Here is a 26,930-nt window from a genome sequence, read left to right as displayed (position 1 = left end):
GATTTTTTCAAATGTTTAAAAAGTGTACATTTTACATTTAATTTAATTTTAATTACCTATAAAACGAAACTTGAAATATTACGGACGGATGTATTGATTGGTGATATTTGATCAATTAGCACAATTTGATCAAAATCATGCTCATTGTATATTGTTATTTAATTTTTAAGAACAAGTAACTGTTATATACCTACTATTTTACTCATTTTATAAATATATTCATTTTTTTTTTTCAAAAATGTATGAAAGTGAGTTATGAAAAACATCTAGAATAATATAATATAATAAATAGAAAATAAAACATCTAATTTATTGAGTCATAAGGTTTTTATTTTTGTGTAGTTCATGCCGTGGATTCCAAATAATTAAATTCCTTCATGTCGATACAATTCTACGAATTGTAAAACGTAAATTTCATTGACGCGCAACGATACTGTCTCCGCTGACGAGTAACAACAATCTGAACAAGACACCAACGTGTGAACGCTGTTTGCGGAGCGCGCCAAGATCCTTTGAAGTGTGCACAAAAAACCGACAACATTCGGTTGGCCTGCCAATATTGGCGCCAACTAGGCTAATGAAGCCAACATACCGCCAAGTAGCTCTCTACACGTTGGCCCAACCCGTTGGCCCAACACGTTGGCCCAATGTGTACTGCCACCATAACTATTATTACAATACCCCCAATAAATTCATAGTAGGTAATTTCAACACAGAACGAGATTTATGATTATCGGCTTCGATATAACTTATAAATTACTTGAATTATCGTAATTAGCGTTAATTTTATTACCCTTTGAAAGTAATTATTAGCTGATAAAAATACCTATTAGTAACTTATAGAACACAGTAATTTCTGTTTCTAGAAAATTGAAAATTCGAAGACAAAACCTTATGCCGCGTCTACACAATATATCCTGTGACATAATATCCAAATGATATCCAATGTGTGTAGAACTGTGGTGTAGAACGGGCGTCTTTCTTACCGCAGAGGATAGAATTAAAAAAATTGACGATTTAAACTGCCCAGTGCCAGAATTTATTTTTACTTGTGATTATTGTGTAGTAATTACCTATGACATACGACATTATAGCACTTCTATTTGTTTTTAATGTTCTGTGATCAGCGCCGACCGCTCAAATTTGTCCGACAGACAGCACATTGAGATAGTATTAATATGGAGACGACACCGCCTACATCACTTAAGTTCCACTCAACATACGTCATGTGACGTATGTTGAGCAGTATTTTTTAATGGTTTTAAAGTGAAACGCATCAAACATGCCTTCGTGTGTGTTACGATATTGCACAAATAATACGGAAAAGTGCAAAGGAATAACTTTCATCGTTAAGTACCTAACTAGATAATAATTTTTAAAACTTAGTTAGAGCAAAAAAATGGCGCACAGATTTTGTTCGTGGTGTCTCCTCCATACGTAGTAATAAGGTAGTAATATTATCTCAATGAGACAGCACCTTTTTGACGCGGCGCGCCGCGACAGATACCTCATAGATACTTATGAAAATATGAAATAATGACAAGTGCATATTTTCACTTATAATACCACAAAAGCTTCAAAATTATCGGGTATTTTCCGATAGGTTCGTTGCAAACAAATGAAGGAGTCAAGTTTTTTCAGGTTAAAAAATCACGAGCGCGAAGCACGAGTGATTTTTCCTGAAAAACTTGACGACTCCGTCTACTTCCGTCCCAAATGTCGGCCAATAATTTCACAATTGAATTCAACCTGTCAGTTTGACGTCATCTACCAGAGAAAATTTTCAAAAAATTATCACTTATAATACCACAAGAGCTTCAAAATTATCGGGTATTTTCCGATAGATTCGTTGCAAACAAATGAAGGAGTCAAGTTTTTAGTCAAGGTTAATAAATCACGAGCGTGAAGCGCGAGTGATTTTTCCTGAAAAACTTGACGACTTTATTTGTTTGCAGGGAACTTTGAGGGAAATGCCAGATAATTTTGAAGCTCGTGTGGTATTCGGGAGATTATTTTTCCGTCCCAAATGTCGGCCAATAATTTCACAATTGAATTGAACCTGTCGACGTTGACGAGTTTGACGTCAACGACCAGAGAAAATTTTCAAAAAATTATCAGTATAATACCATGTACCACGTGACGTCGAATGGTGCAATTCTATTGGTCGATATTTGGGTCGAAAAATAATCTTTGGTATTTTATTTAATTTACCGGGGCCAGTGGATAGCTACTAGCTGTGGCTACTAGGTAGGTATTAGAATAATTAGAGGTATTTAGGTAAGTCTTTGTGAAAAATTGCTTGTAAAATATATACCTAGTAGATATTAGTCGTTTGTGTAAAAAACATGTCACTACAGTTATCTAGAATTTATTAAAATAAAATGTTCAACCGATAAATAAGGACTCTTTATTCAATTACAGGTAAAAATATCGTGTTGTTGATTTCACTTGAATGCAGCAACCTCCTGAATGGATGAACCGGATTTGTACTGTAAATAAAGAAATGTTAGCATCATTATTTCTTTGTCTATCAAGTTCACCACGCTCTGTGTTCCATCTGAGAACCATCAAATCAACACATTTTATCTTTGTTACCTCTGTTAGCTACCACAATCGAGAGTTTCGTACAGGAAATTATTGGGCGTCTCATCAAAATAAAGCTACTCACGGAAAATTTGCTTGATATTAATCACGTGGAAAAATGGGCGAAGGATCCTGGACTATAATAATACCCTCTAATTCCAATGCCTCTGACTGACGGTTGAAACGTTACGTAAGTACGTTTATCTACAGCTTACGTCAATCTCATACATATTACATTCGTAGTCTATTCTATTGAACGCTACGCTAACAGAAAGCCACTTGCATAGGGGGGTAGGTATGTATCTAATATTGGAAGGTAAGATGGTAGATACATAGAAAATAATTGTTATGTTGGATGCAATTAATTACCTTTGACGCGAAGTGTTCATTCTATCTTTCATTGCATCCTTAAACATAATCGCCTTTTTCGTGAATGGTCTTTGTTTTGTTTCAATGTTTTGTGTTTCTATTTCCTAAAAATAAATTGTAAATTATAGAGTTACGTTTTTAGTTATCGAAGTAATGCGGAAATTTATAACAAGAAAAATAATTCATACAGTCAAAAAAACTCGCAAACATGTATTATCACGGGCCCTTGATAAGAGTAAAAAGTTTGATTTAAATAATATTATGTTCGTTTAAGCCGGTTCGTTCGGTTAACATACAACGTATGATGTTTACAACATACAAAATATGATGTTTGCTTTTTAAAGATGTAACGTAAAACTGCAACTGTCGTAGCAAAATTGGAAAAAAAGCTGAACTTGAAAGCTTGAACCGACGTACAGTACGATTCACGAAAGATAATACTTTTTGGTTTTGCATAACCAGCGTTTACAACATTACACAAATTATTTAACCAACATTAAAATATTATTTTGTCTTAAGTCTTTTTTTCATGACTGTACGTGCGCAGACGCCCCGCCATTTGTGTTCATTTTTCGTGAATCGTACTATACTAGGGAATCGCGTACCATCTTAGAACACATATTAGCTTTTCATCAAAAAAAAATCATCAGGCGAGATTGTGGTCAAGCGCTTCCCTATAACATGAATTAAAAAAAGGCTTGTTATATCGTAGCTGTTACGATCTTCGTACATATCGTTGCGCGCTGTCAGTACATGCAGTAGCAAATAAATTATAATATAAATATTTAAATTTAATATGTAGTTTTTATACCATAATTCGCTGATTCTGTAACATCTGATTATTCAAACTATCTCTATATTCCATCTGCTTTCTTAATTCTTCATTGGCATCATACAATTTCTTCTGTAATTCACCAATCGCTGTATTTTGTACATTCCTCATTAGTTCCCGTCTTTCTTGTTTTATATTTTCAATTTCTCTGTTTTTTTGTTCTATATATTTTCTGTAATCTGCTGCATTTTTCTGTGAATCAATCATTATGTGTGTAAAATAATATTATGCAGAATCTATTACAATTAAACATTTAAAAGCACATTGCATGAGAATTTTCTCTATTATAAATACGAAAGTAAGTAAGTTTGTCCGTCTAGCTGTCTGCATATCAAATTGTATCTTCTTCACACCTAAATCTATATAGTTCTACATTGCGTTTATCATTTAAAATTTTACATACCTTTCGAACAAGTTGTCTCTCCCTTTCTAATTCTAGTGTTTTGATATCGCTCTCCCTTTCTTTTTCTTCTTTCCACGATCGAACTAATCTCTCAGATTCTTCATTTAAATTTTGCGCTATTCTTCTTTCCCGATTCACATTTTCGACAAAGACTTGATTTTCCCTTTGCAGTGATTTCTATTGGATTATAAACGTTATATTGATATAATAATTGTTAAATAAATTATGGCTACACTGTTTTATCGTAGTTGTAGAGAAATGTTTCATTCCGCGGATTTTTTTGCAGAAAACATTATTCTTAGATATTAGAAAGGCATTTATTATTAGATATTAATCTGCATATTTTAATTTGTAGTAGACGTATGTAGAAGAGTAGTAGACGTATACTAATTACGAACTCATTTTCTCACAATTTCCATACAGGTTCTTCATCATTTATTATTTTTAATGATTACTTTCTAACATCCACATCCGGTTTTATACACCCTTATTGTAATTTTGTGTAATATAGTAAAAATATACTTACAATTTCAGCCATTTTCCGTTCTCTTTCGTTCCGTAACTCCTCTAAGGCAACCATTATAGCCTTTCTATCAATCGATCGTTCTTCTAATTTCTCATTTCTTATTCTTGTCATCTTTATTTCATGGCCTTTTATATAGTTTATCCTATTGTTCAGTTGCTGTTCATTTTTTCTTTTAATTGCTGTAAACAATGTTTTGTTTTTAAAAGTTAGAACTCAGATTTTAGAAGTTACTTTCAGATTGCATTTTTCTGTTATTTTACCGTTCATCATTATTTAGCCTATTAAAAAAAACTTGTTGTCCATTTATATTATACTTATTAAAATTGAATTTTGATCAAAGAGGAAATTCCGTTCAGTTTCCTTTGCAATATCATAATTTAACCTGTTTAATTTAAAATTATAATCGTTTAATAATGTGTCTTTTCACAGAAAATTTACATGTAGGTCTACCTCTAATATACCTACTCATACCATCATAATAATCTTCTTCCATTCTCTTCTTCATGTTATCTAATCTTCTATTCTCCACTTCTCTTTCTTGCTGTAAGATCTCCTGTCTCTTTCTGTTAGCACTTGATATCTGTTCATCGTAAGCCAATCTACGTTCTCTCATTTCTCTTTTGAGTCTTTCAGCATCTCTTCTTTCTTTTTCTTCCTGTAGGTGATATTATTTTGACATGCGTAAGTAATGACAATAACTTTTACTAAATATGATTATAATAATAATATAATATTTTAATTCTGGTACCACGCAAGCAAAACTTTAGTTGCAATATATCTACAACAGCTATCGAAATACTACCTTCATCCTAACATCTTCCAATAGAACCTGATGCCACATTTCATCAATTTCTGCTTGCTGATCTTCTATGTATTTCTTCTCTTTCATTTGCATTAGTTGCATTGCTTTTAATTGATGTTCGTCTAATTTCGTAGACTGTATACCATATGCTCTGTAATATGAAAAACAATGATATTGCTAGAATAGGTAGCCTCTTTACAAATTCTTATATTTACGCTTTATTAGTAGGTTTTCATTTTGAAGTTGAAATAATTCAAGAAGAAGACTATCGTATTTTAAGACATGCCTTTTATATTCAAATAGGTATACATCAAAATTACTGTATAAACCTTAGAATATATTTAAAAACATCGTGATAAGGCATGGAATGTGGAATGATTTCTTACATTTTCTCTCTCTCCAAAGCCATTTGACATTTGACTATCTTCTCATGTTCAAGTTCTTCTTTGTACTTCTCTTCTTTACTATTCCTTTCGGTACAGTATTTACATCCTTCCGCTTGCCGTTTTCTTATTAATTCATTTGTTAATTCTGATTCTTCTCTTTCTAAAATTTCTCGAAGTCTTTGCCGTCTATGTCAAAGTTTTATTTCTTCTTGATGCATTAATTCTTCTACTTTCTCACTTGTGCGGTTTATTACGGCTCTAAAATAAAAATTATGTTTTGTTCGTGTTGTTTTGTGTTGTGCTGTTTTGTTGTAAACATTAATAATTAACAAAAGTGCTTGATTTAGTAATCTAGACTGCATAACAACTAAATTAAGTATTTATTTACAAGAAATTTTTACGAACATGAAAATTATCCATAATCCATTTGTTAAATTAATTACTTATCTGTTTTACTTACTTCTCCAAGTGTACATGATCATATTCAACAACATCCATAGCCTTCTTTAAATCGTCCACATTTATAAGCGATTCCATGTCGTTTCGTTGCCGGAGCTTGAAGTATAAGATTATATTCACACACTTCATACAACACGATAATGAAAAAGTTGACTTTTTCAGTCATATTTAAGTGCCATATATAGCAAAACTCATGTTTAATTGTGGATAATAGGATATACATAGTATTAGCGCCACAACCTGGGACTAAATTCAAGCACTAGGTTGCTTGGAAACAGCACCAAAGAAATCTCTTAGTAAATTAAAAGTTCTTAATTTAATATTTGGAAATGTAGTATCCTTATTGGAAAAATATTTGAATCGATTTTTAAAGCAAAACGTCTTACTGCTAAAGAGCTTTTAATTGTGTCCAAGAAGGATGAAACCTATAACCACTCGGCATAGGCGACATGCGAAGGACATACCTTTTCAAATTATTATTTATAAGAATGGTTACTAAACTTTAAAAAATTTTTTGTATCTTTTTACCCAAGTTTTCTTCAATACAAACCCACATAAATTGATTTAGTATGTACTTACCCGCCAAAACGAGAACGGATGACCGAAATAAACATTATTATCTTTCATTTTATTCAATCCAACCATTATTATATTATTATATTGTATTGAAAATAGACTAATCTTATAGGAATTCTGGTAACCGAATAGGTAATCTAATATAAACGTAATTTGTGATATAATATTGAATAAACGGTAACTTAGAAACTGTAAGCGTTAAGCGTTGCCAGGTGACTGAATTTACAATATAATTAACAGCGCTATTTATATTATCATAACATTTTAAAAGAAGAGCTTTATTTTTTAGCGCGTAATTAAAATATACGTAGACTCTACAGTATACATATAATTACTACATTAAATAAAGTCGTTTTCCGCTGTCTGTCTGTGTGTTTGTATGCTTGTTTGTTGTAATCTTTAAAATTACGCTACAGATTTTTATGGGATTTATTTAAAAGATAGAGTAATTGAAGAGGAAGGTTGTAGAATTTAACTGATTAGGTTTTAGACAAAGCGGGCGAAGCCGCGGGTGGAAACCTGTTATAATGTTTTCATGGTTCAATGTTTTTATCTCTCATTTCAAGAGCCGGCGAGAAATCAGATAATGAAGAAAAAGTTTTTATAGGTATAGAATAAAAAACAAAATAACATTTGGTACTATTACAATCACTGTGGTTTATTAAACAACAGAATTGTGTGTGTTAAAGCTTACACTTACAAGATATGTACGAATATTTCAAGACAAAACCTTAAATTTATTAAAGGCTCTTACACGAGTTTATTGACCCCGCATTCTTATCATACACGTCTAACTAATTTACTTAAAACGGAATAAAGGGAGCGGCTGAGTGCATTACATATTGTGGGACATAATGTGACTGCAACATGTGATGGCTTGGAGCTTTTAATTCGTATTTCGTGGTCTTGTTTTATCACTTCTATTTGCGGTTCAGTTTTTAATTTGTAAGTACATAGAATATGAGTGTTTTCTGTATTGTTTTGTACTTATACTTACTTTAATCATTTTTATTGCGTAAATATTATCTACCTAAAAGTCTATATGTAATGGCACTAGCCATTGAGATACTATGTTATAATAATACCTCAATGTGTAGTGCATGCTTTTCTCATGCATGTAGATGTATTAAATGATATATATAATAATTTTCTTTATTTCATCAATAATTGCTAGTCCGAATTATGTATATTTGAAATGGAATAAAAGTAAAAGGTACTTTTTACCATCTCTGTTAGCTAATCATTCGCATGAAAAATGAAAAGTTTGCGAAACATAGCCTTTTTATAGTAACTACTATGGTATATTACGTACGATTGCCGTGCTATTACTACTTCAATTTTTTAATGAAACCTTAGCACCCCATCGTAATATTGTAAGGCTTCATACGGAAATAGGTTGATCAATCCTTGAAGCCGTTTGCTTGCTTGACCAAAAAAACAACTGTGACTTGAGACATTGAACTTTTTTTAGGGAAAAAGAAGTCGGTTAAAAATACAGTTTAAGATGGTGTAAGATTACGACAAATAATCAGACTCAAAAATAGTTTGGAAAATCCAAAAGTGCACGCCTCATAATTTTTTTTTAATAATTATTTATTAATTATTATTTTTGTTTATTTAATAACAATTAAACCACATCGAATCAGACCCTGAAAAATGAAAGGGTTCTATTCCTGAGCATACTCAAGCGTAAGAGAAAAAAAAAGACTCGATTAGTAAAGTATTTCGGTCGGTATCGTGTTAACAAGAAAATCCTCCGCACATACAGACACACGGACGTCGTGCAATATTGTTTTAGAGTAAGTGTATGTCTGTATTTCATTTAGTGACTTGATGAATTTTAAACGTCGTCAAATTTAGAGTTTTATATTATAGAGCTAAATCCATAAAATAGTGACTCTAACTATCTATCAAATTAAAAAAATAAAATAAATATGTAATTAAAAATAGCGGATTTTTGGCACCAACTTAGTTTGAGGTAGAGTTCGTTGTAACATCATATCAGATTCAAACGCATACAAATTAATATTATAATTATAGATAATATAATAACTTCGACAAACTCTCGAAGCTTTATTTCGTTATTGTACATTTCATTTGCAAAGGAATCATAATAACGTGAATTGTGAAACATTAATTATGCAATCGGATGCTTTATTATTGAATTTTAAGTTGTTCATTTAATGAAGTTTTATTGTTTTTAGCAATTTGTAACTGAAAACATAATTAAATATGGCTTAAATTCGGGTACTCGGTGATTAATGTACATTTAAGGATTACGTACTTTTACTGTGACATTTTTATAATGATATATTTGTAGATAAAATACCGTATAATGTATACATATGTTCAATTACGTTGAAAATGAAACGATTCATAAAATAATATGTGGTTTTTTACACTGTCTTACGCAGGCAGCGCTTTGTGAATTGTGAGGTGCAAAATGCCAAACGAAAAAGAAAAATAATGTTTTGAGTTTTCACTTATAATACCACAAGAGCTTCAAAACTATCGGGTATTTTCCGATAGGTTCGTTGCAAACAAATGAAGGAGTCAAGTTTTTAGTCAAGGTTAAAAAATCACGAGCGCGAAGCGCGAGTGATTTTTCCTGAAAAACTTGACGACTTTATTTGTTTGCAGGGAACCTTGAGGGAAATGCCAGATAATTTTGAAGCTCGTGTGGTATTCGGGAGATTATTTTTCCGTCCCAAATGTCGGCCAATAATTTCACAATTGAATTGAACCTGTCAGTTTGACGTCAACGACCAGAGAAAATTTTCAAAAAATTATCAGTATAATACCATGTAGGTTGTACCACGTGACGTCGAATGGTGCAATTCTATTGGTCGATATTTGGGTCGGAAAAATAATCTATATAAAACATTATTTTTCATGTTTTTATATTTTAATAAAATTATTGTTTTTCTAGCCAGTATAAGTCATTAGTTAATTCTGTATTTATATTAATAAAAGCCATTATTTCCAGCCAGTATTGGTAATAAGCAAATTTAGGTATACTCTTTTTATTAATGTAAATGTAATTAATTAATTACATTAATATTGTCTCGCTCCAGCCGCAGCTGCAAGCAGCATTACTAGTAGGTTATTAGCAAATTCTTTTTTTTTAATATTATTAAAATCAATTGTCTCTACAGCCAGTATTAGTAATTAGTTCACTACAACTGTTATGAATTGGCTGTTCTTTGCCTAGGCTACCCTTAATTAAAAAAAAAAAAACTTCTTCGGACCCGAGCAGATGTGTCGAGATTGCTACTTATATTGTATTCTCCCTTGCAATTATTCCTTAATGTCCTTTCCCTGCCCTTGATCGCAATATATGGGTGTAATGAAATAAAGTACTTCGATACTTTTTCTTTTAGAAAGGACATGAAAATAACACTATCTACGAATAGAGAAATTCTTTTTTTTTTGGGAACCAGGTGATCGTTAAAATATCCTAATAACCAAAAATAATGACTTCATTATTCTCTAATTTACGAACTTTAATTTTGGTACCTTTCAAATAAATTCAATCAGGCATTTTATTTGAAGATTTTTGCTCCCCTTTTCTAGTTAGTGTTTTTGTTAAATCGGTTATTATCTGTATGAACCTGGCTTTGTATTTAATAGTAAACCATTTAAATAATTTCATCAACAAATAGATATATAATTATGTTTTCCTGAATCACCTAACATTAATCTCAACGCGTATTCTTTCGTTTATTAAAACTATAACTCAATTACTCAAATTCACTGCTTCAGTCGAACTTTAAACTCAATCTAACGAAGGTAAAACCGGGTAACACCTAGTTTAATTAATATCTTAGGTATATCGGAAGTGGATTTAATTACATTACTTCGTCGTAAGGATTGTATGGACTCTGCGACACTACCGGTATAAGTGAGCTTATAAGGCTTTAGTCATAGAGACGTTGATTCATATAATTTAGTATTTTTCGGATTTATGATAAGGATTGACTTGGCCTTAAGTAGTATGAATAGTGGCATGTATAGTGAATATAATGTAAGGTGAATAGTGACATGTAACTTGTTATATTTAAAAACAAACTACTTTTATAATATAAGAGAGCTCTACCTTGATTTATTTCTCAAGTAAGAATAGTTATATCTATGAAATTTTTTTATGTAATAAGTACTAATAAGTACTTGAATAGGTAATCAAAGTTCGATATTCTTAAAATATGCCTACAAACAAACAAAACCAAACAAATTTAGTTTGCGATGCAATAGTTATTAAGCTTTTACTCGTAATATTGTTTCGTAGAACTACAAGTGAAACTATCGAGCTTTAAAAGTTGAATACTCTATATGACAAGAATGACCGTTATAAAAGTAATTTCAAATCGGCCATCTTAGCACGCGAGTTGAAAAGATTTCATCACTTCCAATTCGAGTGATCAATTTTACCCTAATCGAGAATGAACAATGGGAAATGACCTTAAGGCGGCGTAGTACGCATGCGTGCGAGGCCTGGTAAAACTGTCATGGCCGTTCAGTCTTCGTATCGACGGTGGACGCCGCGCTTCACCCTCCGACCCTTAAATTGTTGTTAATTAAACAAAAACGTTGACCATCTATTAAACAGTATTCGCCCGCGTGTGTCTGTGTGCTCTGTGTCGTGTTACGGCCGCTTGTTACCAGTTCGATCCGGTTACGTCCAGACGGATCCACTTCGAGCCAGCCGTAAGTAGTTCAAACCGATTCTTTGACGGAGAGCGTAATTGTAGAGTCGTATTTTGGTACTATGCTTTTGTATGCGATGTTTAGCGTTGTGTGAGTGAAAGAAACATTAGCGTTAGAATGTTTACACGCTTTATCGATTTCGGAAAGTTTTAATGCCTCCTTACGTCTCATTGGTTTGGCTGAATTGGAATTTCGGTTCGAATTTCCGATTGAAATGAGGCACGTGAACGTCGACAAGACAAATCTCTATTAATTTAACTTGCGATAGAATAATCTTATCACTTCAAGATTGATTGGCTAACAAGGAGCTTAAAGCTGTTAACATTACATATAAGGAATTATTTTAATTAATCGCTATATATAATCGATATATTGAAAACTCTCCTTAATATTAAACTTTTATTAATTATAAAAAATACATTGTTTTAAGGTATCATGAAAACCGTATTATTCACACACTTACCTACTTATTATATTACACTAAACACCGAAGAATAGATGAACGTTTTAAACATCTTTGTAGATGCCAAAATCTGGTTTTACAACTATCATATTATCCACGTTGATATTATTATCAACATGGATAATATGATTTTTACAAACTCTAAAGCTACAGCGATTACTGAATTTAATTGCAACAACTGCTTCACAAAATTGTCAACAAGTTGTCCAACTGTGGAGCGATTCTTGAGGTGTGGACATCGTTCCAGTAATTGCTTCGAAACAGTTGCTGTCAACGAGTGGGTGCTACGACTGCAGATACTATTCATATATTATCACAATTTTATCTGATTGAGAGTCACCCTTTTTTGAGAACTCCGTTTAGAGATGAGAAGTAAAGGGTTTTTCATTAAGCACGGGTAGATGTTTTCGGCCTGTGCTGGCCACCTCCTGTGAGTGACATCTATCAAAAATATATTTTATTGTTCAGCCAATTATGCCATTTTACTATGCCAAGTTACAAGAAAAAACATCGGGCACAAATGTTCCTGCCATTAGCGCGTTCAAACAAACAAACTCTTCAGCTTTATAATATTAGTATAGATTAAACTACAAACTAAAGGATAGTTCCACAGTGACATACATGTGGGTCACATTACTCCTGCTCTCATCACGACAGGAGAAAGGCGTGAAGTGAGCTCCTTATTCTAACTCGAGACACGCAGCTACGGTTTGAGCACGTTTTCAATGTAAGAATAAATGCAATTTTTACTTACTAGGATTGCTAAGAAAGTTAACTGAATTCGCTTGACAAATCACAAAAAAGCCACCTTGAGGCCTTGACAAATGGCAAAACACTTACCTACGACTAATGGTGGAACTTTAAAACATACAATACTTCATAGCTGAAACTAAAAATAAAAAGTAGCCTATTCTGATATCGGATGTTTGGTTTAAATACATAGAATCGAAGTTCTTTCTTCTATCGTGTACATAACGCAGATATCGACACAGCAAGTTCACTATATTAATATAGCAGACACGATGTTTTAAAGCATAATTCATCTGATATTTGTAATTACTGTAGTCTTGTTTAAATTAGAGAATGCTTTTCTCTCTTTAAAATGGAAGAAAGAGTAAGATTTTACACGGTGAGCGTAATTGATACTTTTAATTAATAGCTTCCTTAAAATACAATAAGTATTTTTTTTTATTTGGCCGTAAATTTTTCAAATTTACCTTTTCATGTAATGTTACATCCATGTTACATCCATGTTACATCCATGTTACATCTCAACTGATAATACTGTCCAATAATCTTTAAATTTGGAGATATAGCCAATATTGAAATGGTTTGGAACAACGGAATGCCGAATGAGAGACGTAACAGTTTTCGTTTATTACTACTTACGGCTAGTGTTCTATAATTTCATTCTAATCGATACTTAAGCTTTAATATCTAGAACTTTCTTTTGTGTTTGCTTCGAAATTTTCTGAGCAATCCGAGAATTTAATGTGAAAAAAAATATTTTTATACAATTATGTTTTCATTGATGTATTTAGAGAACGTAAGAAGTGTGTTATATTGATCTAAAAGAAAAGATATATGTAATGTTATTTAATGTACATAAAAATGTATCGCAAAAAATTTGCATATATACGTGGGCGATCAACTTGATAGGTACAGAAAATCAGATTTGAATGTCGCACATTTTCTGTGTTGGCGTAAACTTTATACGAATAAGTATCATATTTTCTAATTTTCCTTTTATATTTCACTAGCTGTGCCCTGCGACTAGCTTTTACGTGCATTGCTCCGTTCCTCTTGGTCTTAGTATGATTATTATAGCCTTCCTCGATAAATGGGCTATATAACACCGAAAGAATTTTTCAAATCGGACCAGTAGTTCCCGAGATAAGCGTGTTCAAACAAATAAACAAACTCTTCAGCTTTAAAACATAAGGTAATAGATTCTTTTATTTTTTCCAATTGAAATCCTTGCATAATAATATTGTATACGTTATCTATTTGAAACAATTTACTTTTACACACTGTAATCTTTTAATCCACGATTAAAGTACAGATCTATATCAAACTGAGTGTGAACATTTAAACAATATTCAACAGAATTAAAGAAAATCCCTTCAATACATCGAGACCTAATTTGTCTAAGTAAGTCCTTCAAAAACCAATAAGCTGACAAAGCTGTGCCTATTTCACCCTCAATAGATTCAATCCTCATCCAAAAGGAATTGCTAAGCAATAACGTGATGGAAAATTTATTCATCGTAGGCGATTTACGTGTTTAGCAAATTTCGTTCCATTATCATAAGGAATAACGGAGTGGACTAGTGTGAAATACCCTTTTATATTGGTTTGTAATTTGTGTATATTAGCTCTATTTTGTTATCACCAATAATCCTTAGACTTCTGTAATATCACTTCATAGTATAAAACAAAGTCGCTTTCTCTGTCCGTATGTCCCTTTGTATGCTTAAATCTTTAAAACTACGCAACGGATTTGGATCCGGTTTTTTAATAGATATATAGTGATTCAAGAGGAAGGTTTTAGTATATAATTTATTAGGTTTTAGACAAAGCGGACGAAGCCGCGGGCGGTATGCTAGTCACCGATAATCCTTTCTACTTAGATTGCTGTAATAGTATAAATGCAAAAGTGTGTTAATATAGTGAGCGACAATACGTTGTGATTTTTGTGTCTGGAGACAGATTGGTAAGGGGTATAGAGAGTGATATCTACGGCTACTTTTGTATCACTATGACACGTACCATTCCATGGAATTTTAATTTGACCACAACGACGAAGCTGTGGGCGTTTGGTAGCAAAATATATTTCAAATCAAGTCACAAAATGTTAACTTGCTATTCTTTAAGTCTATCAATGAAAAGTATAAGTACCTTTAAGTTATAATATTTAACTTCAGTATTTAGTGATTTTAACCATTCCGTGTAATCAAACCTACTACTTACTATTATACAAAAAAAGGTTTATTATGTGTAAAATACTTAGTTAATCGACATTGAATTTTCTCAAAAATAATATAAATTTTTACTATTTATCCAGATTAAACTAAGCTGTACTTATACTTAAAATGGCGGCTTAATTCTAGCTCAAATTGATTGGTTGGCTTAGAGCACGGTGCGGTTTGGTCCAATTTCATTGAATAGAGAACGGCTACAGCAATCTGCATGTCAAATATCAAAACGGTTCAGTAGTTTTTGATTGAGAATAGACATACATATTGATGTTCTAAAGTGTAGTTTTATAAAAAAAATTAACTACAGTTTTGGGTAAGAATATTATTGGTAGTATAAAATAGTAAGGTGCACATATTACACGTAGTATACGTTACGTAATTCGTTAAGTTGATCTACGTTTATTTATGTGGTGCCCGTTTAGTGGTAAGTCATAAGTTTTACCGTAGTTTGAGCTTTTACAGTAACATCTACGTGAACAGCTTTCTGTATAAATGTGTCTATAGCAGCACATCAATATTTAGCTTAAATAATGATATAAATTACAAATGATGTTAAAATTAAAACATTTTTACATACCATACTAGCTTCCCACCCGCGTCTTCGCCCGCTTTGTCTAAAAGATGATAAATTATATTATACTAAAACCATCCTCGAGAATCACTCTATCACTCTCTATAAAAAAAAACTGCATCAAAATCCGTTGCGTATTTTTAAAGATTTAAGCATACATAGGGAAAGAGAAAGTGACTTTGTTTTATACTAGGTCTGTAGTGAAGATGTACGTTTCTCAGTAAAGAAAATTGCAAACATAATATTATAATAATTTCAAACAACAAGTTGATATTAACAAAATCTGTATCAAAAAATAATGTTAAAGTAGCTGTTTCATTGACATTTTAGTAACATGAAATTTGAGTGTCGAGAAAAGGCACTAAGTACATTCCTAGGGTCACATCGTGGTCTATCTTCGATCTAGTTCTAAAGGGCTAACTACTTTTATCCTTTAATGCTACAAAAGCGAAAGAGTGGAGTAGCCGACATATGTACCTACGTAGAAATGTATAGAGTATATGTGTTTCATTGATTTCTATATTCATTCCTTTCGGTTAGATCTTTCGGTTAGTTTTTGTCGTAAAGTTATTAATTGTAAAAACTATTTAATTATTAGACAACGATTTAACAATATTGTTTGTTAAAATAAGATTAAGAATGTGATAACTTCGATAGTTATTACGGCATAAATACCTATAAAGTGTTGTTATATTAGGTACATTATGAAACTAATTATTAATTAGATGGGTTAGTAGGGATAGGTGCTAGAAGGAATTATCCTTGAAAACAACGGAAGCTTTAATAATTATCTAAAGAGTTTCCGCTGCGTTCCACATCCGTTCTATTTATTCGCTCCTTAAATGTCTAAAAATATCGTAAAAACTATATTTAGTTAATTATATAAAAAGAAAGCTTATCTCGAACTAGAATATATAATTAAAAAAAAGTATTGTTTCCTAGGTGACTTAGCATATTAACTTATATGTACATATAATTAATATCCGGTTTATTTAATTAATTAATTAATTAATTAATTTATTTCTTTATTTCAGACACATAGATCCATATACAATTATTTATGTTAGTGAAATGAATTTAAATAACAAAATTTTGCAGACGCTCTAGTTATCATTTTACTCTACCTTCCTCTATAGAAAGTTCTCTAAAGCCAAAACACATTGTTTTCGTAAACAATAACCTTGTGTGTGTCCACAGTGACACACGATACGATATTTGATACGTCTAAGTTGTTACGTCATCATTTACATCCCCTGTTGATATAGCAAGAGACATGGGGAGCTAAAATGGAGTGATGTTTGAAATTAAATGCAGCCCGGAGTTTTAATATCGTGGTCTTTATGTGAATATTAATATGTAATACCTACTTGATATATTTGCATTGAAGGAATATTTGAAGTAAATTAATATAGAGTTTATATTGTTAAATTTTACGTATAAGACACATGCAATGGTTTGGTATTAATAAAACACTTGACTGTAGGCTTTATAATAATGTATTCACAACTGTAATTACAAGTGCACAACTCCCCTTAAACTGTAGAACCTTAGGACTATATAGTATGACGCACACATACTAAACATACATGATACGTTACACACTACATCTCCCCTCATAGAAAATAATAAAAAAAATAGTAATTAACATTTTTTTTAGCTGAATATAATGCAAATTTTTTCTTCATTTTTGGTTACATATCTTAATATACTTATCATATAAACGAGTAAACAAAATCAAAATTAACATTAAAACAATAGCATGAATTTCAACCTATTACTAAGTACTTATTTTTAAAACTCCAAAAAGAACATTCTACACGATTACACATTGGCTTACACACTACATAGTAACTAATACTAATAGATTAAAACAAATAATTTTAATTAAATTTTCATGTACGAAAATAATGGAAAAATTATACAATATTAGAAAACATTTAATCGTCACATCCGTATTTAAAAATGCCACAGTCCGTAATTAATTAACAGTCATATCCGAGTAAAACAACAATTATCTTTCAATAAGTCTTACAATATAACCTCATAGAATACGTTTATTTATGTTCTTCCTCATACGTACAACAATATCAAGATACACAATTTCATTTAGGGTAATCTTCCCAAATAATTATAATTAATAACACCGTCGTGTCTTATATTATTCATCTTATTATATTCAATAATTCAAGATACAAGAAATATATTTATTTATTTATTTATACATTAATTCAGGCAGTTCTTTTAACACATCATTACATTATCATATATTTTATACCTTTATTCATAGGTAGGTACCATATTGTGTCCAAGTTATCTTCACGAGTGGTAGCTCGACCTAATCATGATCAGAATTAACAAGGATTCCGTGCCTGTCTTGTATCCTGGTGTACCTTGTTTCTAACAAAAAATCATATCATTTCACTTTTCAATTGTAGCTCTCAGTCTTACATATTAATTTATTTTTATTTTTCATACAATATTAATTCTTATTTCTTCAAGTAATTAAATGTCACATTTTTGATAGGAATATAAAAGAAAAACTTAGGTGATCAAGCTAAGATTCCATCTATACCCTAACATAAAAAAAACAATCTGAGTAATTTTTTTTGTATTCATACAACGACAAATATTTACTTTTTCTCTTCGTCTATTATTCACAAATATCATTAGATATTTATCATGGTAATTCATTTAATCAAATAAGAATATACTTTTACTTTAGTCTCTTTAAATCATGTTTTAAATATTGAAATATAAGTTTCATTACAATCATTATTTATGAAATTAGTGTGACCCTCCGAATCCAAAATGTTAATTAAAAAAAATTAAAGTTTCACACTCAATTGAATTGACAAGATCGTATTTCATTACAAACATTTTATAAAATGCACCGAACGATGCATTGTGACTACCTAGTTACCTACATGGTAGCACGAAATATGAGACGAAATTACAGACGCTGCATACCATTTCCCTATTTGGTAGCGCTTTATAAAACAAACAATGAACTAATAGAATTATCTGTTACTAAGTACTTTGATTATACATAGCTATATATATTTATGTATAATAAATATAACACAATAATGGTTTTTGACAAAAAAAAAAAATAAATCTTTTAACTAAAATAATTCGTTACCTTACATTAATGTAAAACACACTGCTTGAACTTTAAATTTTACTTTTAGTCTTTTTTTTTCACGAAATTAAACTTTTATTCCGTCGTCACTCTTGAATTTCGGGACATTCGGGATCCTGGTCAATTTGGGAAAATGTCTGCTATTCACACTGGCTGATCTCCCGGCTCCAGCTGCATCCTTCCAAATCTCCAATTTTATTTCACAATTTTTCATAAATAGATGATATTCCAAATTTCCATAGTTTTTTTTTCGTTTTAAAAATATTGTTCGTCAAATAAATTCTGTTCTTAATTTCCATATTCACGTTCGTCGATTTTTTTATTATATTGATAAATTTTCTATCCGGTACATTGCGATTTGCGAATACGCATAAAAATTATTTGTTTAAATTTTAACTTTTAAAATATTATTTTTCAAAAATGATGATGATATAGCTCAGTACTGCCGCGAGGCAGCACTGGCAGGGTCGCCATGCAATGGCTTGGTATTAATAAAACACTTAGTAGACTGTAGGCTTTATAATAATGTATTCACAACTGTAATTACAAGTGCACAACTCTCCTTAAACTGTAGAACCTTAGGACTATATAGTATGACGCACACATACAAAACATACATGATACGTTACACACTACACACATGTGTAATGTGTATTCGTCGAAACCACATTTTTACATACTTGAGGTTCAAATTTGAAGGTTAACATTTTTTAAAATTGTTTTACTTGAAGCTTGTCCATAAAAGAATCTCTATCGAAGCTTTGTTAGAAGTGAAATTTGTAAAACAACATTTAAATGTCGTGGTGAAATGTATTGTAATAAATATCTCAATGTCTATATTTTCCAAAATTACACGAACATTACATATTCCAAAAACATTGTATTTCTATAATCAAAGTTTTAGGAACTAGGGGGAACTGTGATATATATTTTTTCATTACACACAATATCAAAATTCCGTGGAACACATAGATCAATCCGTCTCGTTTCCTCCCTAACAAACAAGCGAGACAGGTATACGTCAGCGCGCACAATATTAAAAGTTGGACAGTTAGCAATTTAGTGTAAGGTTAGTTTGTGTAACTTTACAAAACATTAATTTGCAACATCTTTGTTAACGCAAGGGACAAATAATATGGTAATATTATTAGCTAAGTTCTGATTTGGGTAGCAATGGGATAACCGCATAACCACAGGTTATACAAATAATGGTTGCAGTTGTTAGCCTCTTAACAGAATGTTCTAGAATACTTGGAAATTTGAATATGTTATCTTTTTGTCTTAATTAGCATTGTTTTAACCTGCTAACCATACTATATGCGACAATTCAGGTATAGAAAATATAATTTGCGATCTCTACATGACAATCTAGTTTAGAACATAACTAGCTTTCCGCCCGCGGCTTCGCCCGCTGTGTCTAAAACCTAATAAATTATACATATAAACCTTCCTCTACAATCATGAATCACTCTATATAAATTGCATCAAAATCCGTTGTGTAGTTTTAAAGATTTAAGCATGCAAAGAGATTACATAGAGATATAGGAATAGAGAAAGTTGTGTGTTTATACAATGTAGTGAAGTTCAAAATATAAAAGTACTTATCTTCTTATATATAAAAATGAATCGCAAAATGTGTTGATAAGCGCATAATTCGAGAACGGCTGAACCGATTTCGATAATTCTTTTTTTATTATATTCCTTGAAGTACGAGGATGGTTCTTATGTAGAGAAAACGTAAATATGTACCACGGGCGAAGCCGGGGCGGACCGCTAGTTACCTATATAAGTAAAATATGTTGTTACATGACATGGCATAGATACTAGTTTCTATGTCAAATAAGAGCTTATTCTGCCTTTCTGTACTTACAAATATAATGAACAAATATAAAGAACTCGATATCAATAAGGCTAGGCTTAACAAAAATTTCCTTTGTGTAGAAAATGTCTGGTATCTGAGTAAGCATTTTGTTAAGAACTTCTATTGTGCCTAAAAGTAAAGATTCCATCCTTGTATGGATAACTCGAGTGTGTCTTAAAGAAAATTAGCTTAAAAACATTCCAAGAAAATTTTTATTTACACTGATTGTTGTGATATATTAGCTCCACCAAGGCTCCACCTGTATTTATGTTTATACTAGCTTTCCACCCGCGGCTTCGCCCGCGTTTTCAAAGAAAACCCCGCATAGTTCCCGGTCCCGTGGGATTTCCGGGATAAAACCTATCCTATGTGTTAATCCAAGTTACCCTTTATATGTGTGCTAAATTACATTGTAATCGGTTCAGTATTATTTGCGTGAAAGAGTAACAAACACACACACACTTCCTCACAAACTTTCGCATTTATAATAAAGAGACTCTTCTAAACTATCTTCTGACACAATTTAAATCGACAGATTAAATTCATACTTTGTACCCTTATCAAAAATCGATGAAAACACAGTAATGTCATCTTTTTAAAGTGTGTGTTTATACATTTAAAACTAAATAAACCACCCAACTCAGAACTCTATGTATGTATTTATTTGTGTATGTAAAGATATACATTTTGCTAAGTGCAATGTATTTTCTTGTTTAGAACTGTTTGTAATAATAATAATCTTTATTACTTTAGGCCCTTTGTTTGTCCATGGGATCATTGCAGGGACGAGCGTACTTTGAGGCTCTAAGCCATAATCCACCACGCTGGCCAAGTGCGGGTTGGTAGATGTCACATGTCAAAATTGTTACTTCTAAAGCGTAGTCAGTTTCATAAAAATATTTTCTTTTGTTGTTCTTGTTATACAGTTTAAATTATTTATAAACTTTTAATTTTAAAGACAAACGTTATTCTTATTAAAATGTAAAAGTCATATTATATTCCATTTACATGAGAAACAAACAGTTTACAGTACTTACATTAATGAGTGATTATTTGCTCATTATATACAACCAAGCAAGTCTAGTGAATAAACAATACCCTATAATATTGTGTTATAGCTTGCATAAGTGGCGTATATCGATGCTTCTAAATAGTAATAATTATTATCAAACACGGAGAGCCGGCATACTCAAAACCAATGCATCGATCAAAGTGATACTTTAACGACTAACAGCTAACGATATTTTATGTAACCGCTCATCATTCCTAATTTTTAAGTGGTGTGGTGAGAATATATATGAAAAAATGAAGGAAGAAAATACGTTTAGTACACATAACTAGCTACACATTAAAACGATACAGTAGCGATTGAATTATAACAGCTATAGGTAGTATAATCACAGTACATATTACAATATTATTTCATAAGTAATACCGTGGTATAACTATGAACCATTCCTTAAAATGCTCATAGGTACGCTATTAAAGCTCTGACTTTACTTACCTTTTTACTCATACTAACAGGATATAAAAGCTGATTTGAATCTTCAATCTTCGTTTAAAAGTAATACAGAAATCTGTAGAATATCAGTCGAATATATAATATTATTTGCTTATGAATATCAGTCGAATTAAATAGGTAAGCTGTGTTTGAGTGATGTGGGTAGTAACATCCTTAACCTTCTTTCCGATTTATGCCATATTCATGATTTTTGTTTTTGATTATAAAGATTTTACGATATTATAATATAAGCCGCTTGTTGTTGTGTTTGATAAGATTGAATAAAATAATAAATCGTGTTTTAAAATCTTTCGTTACTTATGTGGATCTCTAGATTTCCGCCTGCCTATTTCAAAGGAAGCATAGTTCCCGTTCCTGTAGAATTTCCGGGATAAAAAAATAACCTATGTCTTATTCTGGGTCTTCAGCTACTTACATACAAAATTTCATTGTAATCGGTCCAGTAGTATTTGCGTGAAAGAGTAACAAACATCCATCCATCCTCACAAACTTTGCATTTATAATGTAAGTAGAATGTCGACCAACACCTATTTTGTTGCATAAAAATACTTTCTCATAATAAAAATAATATTACCTACTTTGTATATGACACCTGTATTCCTCTCAGGACTTTTAATTCCCGCTGAATATTAAAGTTAAAACGCAACAAAGAAACGTTAAAAGAAATATCAGGTACAAGGTTTTACAGTAGCCGAAGTGTCTTTATTTTTGTTCTTTAAGCTTCGGAACAATGAACGTGCGATGTAATGAGAACTGAGATTAATTAAAATTGTCACTTACAAGCAATGTCGGCCAAGTGTAACCAAGCCTTCTTGTAAACGAAGTGTTGAAATTAGAAGCGGTCGGTTATAATTTTATTTTTTATTATTGGATGGATGGTAATATTATTAATAAGTATTAGTACAGATAATATAAAACTACATTAGGTATAGGTAAGTAAAAGGCAAGTGTATTACTTCAATTATCTGATGCTTTTTCGATGTTACGCAAAATAAATAAGTTTGAAATATGTTTTTGAAACTCAAAGACAAAGTAAAAGAAAAACACAAATATAAAACATATTCCCTTTCCCATTACAGCGATAAAGAACATCTGTGAATGCATTGTAAAAGAAACCCTAGCAGACGATGGTGCGTAACCAAAATTAATTCGCGGCAAAAATGAACGTAGCTGCAGGAAGCGGCCATTTTGTTAACGGCGTGAGACAAAGAGGGTGTTTGTTTAAATTACTCGCAATATTACATTGCTGTATCATAGTGGGGTGTAATTAAGTATGAAGTTGTGCTTGATGGTGCATAAAATGTACTGAATTAAGAAATATGCAAACAATTTGTGTCTAGGAAGAGTGGATGTTATTTATTTTTTTAAAGAGATGTTTTATAAATATATTGGGAACTATTAGGATCCGATTGTGTTGAATGTATAATTATAATAAATAGGTGACTAAAACGCATTAGAATGTACCTACATATAGAGATTTCTTAACATACTTAGATGACATATGTATAGGTAATAATTTTTAATACATATAATTTTTTTCTATGCATAAATACGCGTATCATCAATGCATTTTTCATGGAAAACTTTAACTTAAAAAACGTACAGAACACATTTTTCCCGCTTTTCTGGTTTTTTTTTATAAAACTATCGTCATTGTCAAGGTCTTTGAACTGTTTTTTTTATCTCAAAGGCATTTTCTATTAAAAGGTTCAAGTGGAAGGTTGAACTATGAGTATTGATGTAATGTAGAGGAGGTTTCATGAGGGAATTACACAAAGGAGGGTTGGAAGACAATGTGTTTCCCATCTTACGTTTCAAAGGGAATCCATTGGCAATTGTGTATAAACATAAGTACTGAGAGATAAAAAGGCAACCGAATGAATATTAAAAAAAACATTCCATGACACGCTGTCTTGCGGAGGGAAATGGGTATTTTTTTAATATTAGCTACGGTTTTGAGCACCTATTTTCTTGCGTACTCCACCCTCAATTTTACCTCGCAACATATAAGTAGGCACATTACTCATAGTCAGTCACCATATATATAACATAACTAATGTACGATTCGTTGCTGGTTTGATTTTAATGTTGAACTTATTGACATGTGAATACTGTAATAGGTATTACAGTAATCTTAATACTTCTAGTAGGCATAGAATAATCAGAAACAGAAGTTCCAAACTAATCTCTTAAATACGGTCAAAGTCATACTAATTACATTTAGAACTTTACATAAACACGGCAAAACAGGCCGCTGAACTTTCACCTTCAGAATCTTTTGTGCTATATCCTTGCAAAGGATTTTTTAATTAAAATGATTAGAGGCTTTTCACCCGAATCTCGTTACAGCGAGGTAATTTAGATCACCTGAGCTCAAGTCTGAAGATGTCGGGATAATGACGGTGTCCAGAAGTACGGTATGACATCTTTTGTATTTTCTTTTTAATACTGGTAAATGAAAAAGTACCTGTACATTTTTAAATGGCTTCAGTAAAGGAGGTTTTCAAATTGGTACGATTATTTGTTAATTAAGGTACTGGCTCAAAAACACGTAAATATGGTCCATACTTAGTGACATAGTATGTGTATTGATATAGGTAGTTATTTTTAAAATGTAAGGATTGTGTTTGAGATAATAGAACCGAGTGGAAGAAAAAAAAAAGTATTTTGTTGCCTTAACTTTAGACTTTAGTTGAAAAAAAGAAAAGAGATGATATCTTTAGAACTAACTCTACGTTTTAAATCGTTTTGTAAAACTTAAATATCATTTAAAAATATAATAGATATCATTTAAAAATAATGAAAAGCCAACATAACTGTTATGTGTATTATAAATTTATTAAAATCCTTGCGTACCTATGTTGTTCATAAGACCGCCTATGGTTGAAACTACTTAATTATAAATTTATAGACGTAGAGTAATAATTTTGGTTGATCCCTCTCGGCTTCCCGTAAAATGTTTCTACGCGTTTGTGCAATAAAAAGGAAAATTTTAGAACATTATAACTTACAGCCAGGTAACTTTTAACGACTTTCATGAAATGTTACGTTGATAATATTTTCGTGGTTACATTTGTTTCTTTATTCCAATTTATACCTCTCTATCAAGTTGAAATTATAATATCTTAGGAAAGTCAGTATAACAACAACTTACAAAAAAAAATATTTAATTAAATTTTTTAATAAAGGTTAAAAATATTTTCACCTACATTATTAAATTTAATTATATGGCTTTTCTTAATCATGTTACAAAGATAAAGGCACATACACACATCAACAAAGTCTAGGGATATTATGTATTGTACGAATATATTTTAGATAATAATTAAAAAAAAATTAATACAAAAATATATCCCTAGACTTTGTTGATGTGTGTATTTATTAGCACTATGAGGAGTCACTGAAGTACGTTCAAAAATCGACCAACATTACATATTGCATAGAAAGTAGATAATGACACCTAATATCTCTAACCATAGAGCACGTTTCCATAATCTATACTCCACGCATAGAGCATAGACTCTTCAATCTTCATACATGGTATATTATCTAAAGACTAGTCTGTGGAATGGCGCCAAATGAGAGTGGAGAACGCATGAACGATAGAGTGAACGCTTTTTGTATTAGCACTTTTGAAGAGACATATTGTTGATACATTGGTAAATATTGTGCTGTTACTCTAAAGCTAGTAATTTAAGCATTTGATACCACGCCATTTCTTCAATAATACGATGTTAAGACTATAACTCTACCCACGAGTCATCGCGATTAAATAAATATAGAGCTTCTATATTATTATCATAGGAAATCATATTATATTATGAGAATTGTGAGCAAATATACAATTTGTGAATTAACGAAGGAAAAATGCGATTACTTCGTAGATATTACTACGTAGATATTACACGTTTTTACATATTACATATTACATTTGTATTGTATAATTTGTATAATACTCCTTACATTTAGAAATATGATAATAAAATATAAGATAATTTTACATTTACATTCAATTCCATTCGGAAACTCCACTGAGTAATTTTTAACAATGGTTTTAGATCTATTCTTACGTTAAAATTTCCTATTAAGGGTTCTTTTCAATAGCTTTTATTTAATATATTAATGACTGGCTTCACAACTTACTGAAAATGTCTGTAGTAGCCTATATTTTTACGTTTATTTTCATACATTATTTGATTATTTATACATACATTAACTTTATGTTCAGAAGTTGTGAAATTGGCTAAAAGTTTAAATATGATGTTTGCAAATTCATAATTATAAATAAACCCAAAACTGGTTCTGTAAGATCTTCAGTCTCGAAATCTCTTAAACAGTCGAAGTATTGAAAAAAAAAAACTATCTATAAATTGTTTATAAAAGACACAGGCTGATGATGCTTATCTTATATATAAAATTCTCGTGTCACAATGTTAGTCTGCATACTCCTCCGAAACGGGTGGACCGATTCTCATGAAATTTTCTGTGCATATCGGGTAAGTCTCAGAATCGGCCAACATCTATTTTTCATATGTACCACGGGCGAAGCCGCTAGTAATTATATATTATAAAATATATGATGATAGTTATTCTGTGGCAATAAATATATTCGCTTACTTTATCTAACAAAAGGTAAAAGAAAGATGTATAATTCTTATATGTCGTCTATAGTCTCAAACAAAAACCCTTTCTAAGTTAAAAGGAAAAGCAACAGGAAATATTCAGAGTATTGTCTACGAACGCTACGACGTAGCAC

General features: G+C 31.2%; 2 protein-coding genes across 2 annotated transcripts in view; one reads left to right on the top strand and one right to left on the bottom strand.

Annotated features, from left to right (window-relative positions):
• Nucleotides 1–2,407: 2,407 nt before the first annotated feature.
• LOC149898567 (uncharacterized) lies at nucleotides 2,408–5,963 on the bottom strand. Its single transcript, XM_090114899.1, has 8 exons — nucleotides 5,902–5,963; nucleotides 5,516–5,666; nucleotides 5,185–5,368; nucleotides 4,714–4,892; nucleotides 4,188–4,364; nucleotides 3,764–3,976; nucleotides 2,953–3,056; nucleotides 2,408–2,489 (listed from the first exon to the last, which is right to left on the bottom strand). The coding sequence occupies exons 1-8, from the start codon at nucleotides 5,922–5,924 to the stop codon at nucleotides 2,408–2,410; spliced, it is 1,113 nt and encodes a 370-aa protein (XP_089971025.1). The 5' UTR covers nucleotides 5,925–5,963.
• Nucleotides 5,964–11,480: 5,517 nt separating this feature from the next.
• Nucleotides 11,481–26,930, top strand: part of SP2353 (EGF like, fibronectin type III and laminin G domains protein pikachurin) — a 136,055-nt gene continuing 120,605 nt past the window's right edge. Inside the window, exon 1 of the mRNA XM_090114968.1 lies at nucleotides 11,481–11,640. The gene's annotated coding sequence lies outside the window, so the exon portion shown is untranslated. The remainder of the gene's footprint in view (nucleotides 11,641–26,930) is intronic.

Source organism: Colias eurytheme, chromosome 22 (genome assembly GCF_061535395.1).
Source record: "Colias eurytheme isolate Ceu_HAF_F1 chromosome 22, ilColEury1 Martin Lab GWU primary, whole genome shotgun sequence".
In the NCBI taxonomy this organism is placed as follows: Eukaryota; Metazoa; Arthropoda; class Insecta; order Lepidoptera; family Pieridae; genus Colias; species Colias eurytheme.
The sequence above is the reverse complement of the archived record's forward strand: the minus strand, read 5'-3'. Positions and strand labels throughout refer to the sequence as shown.

Excerpts from the sequence above, each read along its gene's own strand:
- LOC149898567 (XM_090114899.1), bottom strand. The coding sequence starts at position 5,924 with ATGGCTTTGGAGAGAGAGAAAAT. Across the intron at positions 5,369-5,515 it reads TGGAAGATGTTAGGATGAAG|GAAGAAAAAGAAAGAAGAGA; the intron begins GTAGTATTTCGA and ends TATCACCTACAG. Across the intron at positions 3,057-3,763 it reads TACAGAATCAGCGAATTATG|GAAATAGAAACACAAAACAT; the intron begins GTATAAAAACTA and ends ATTTATTTTTAG.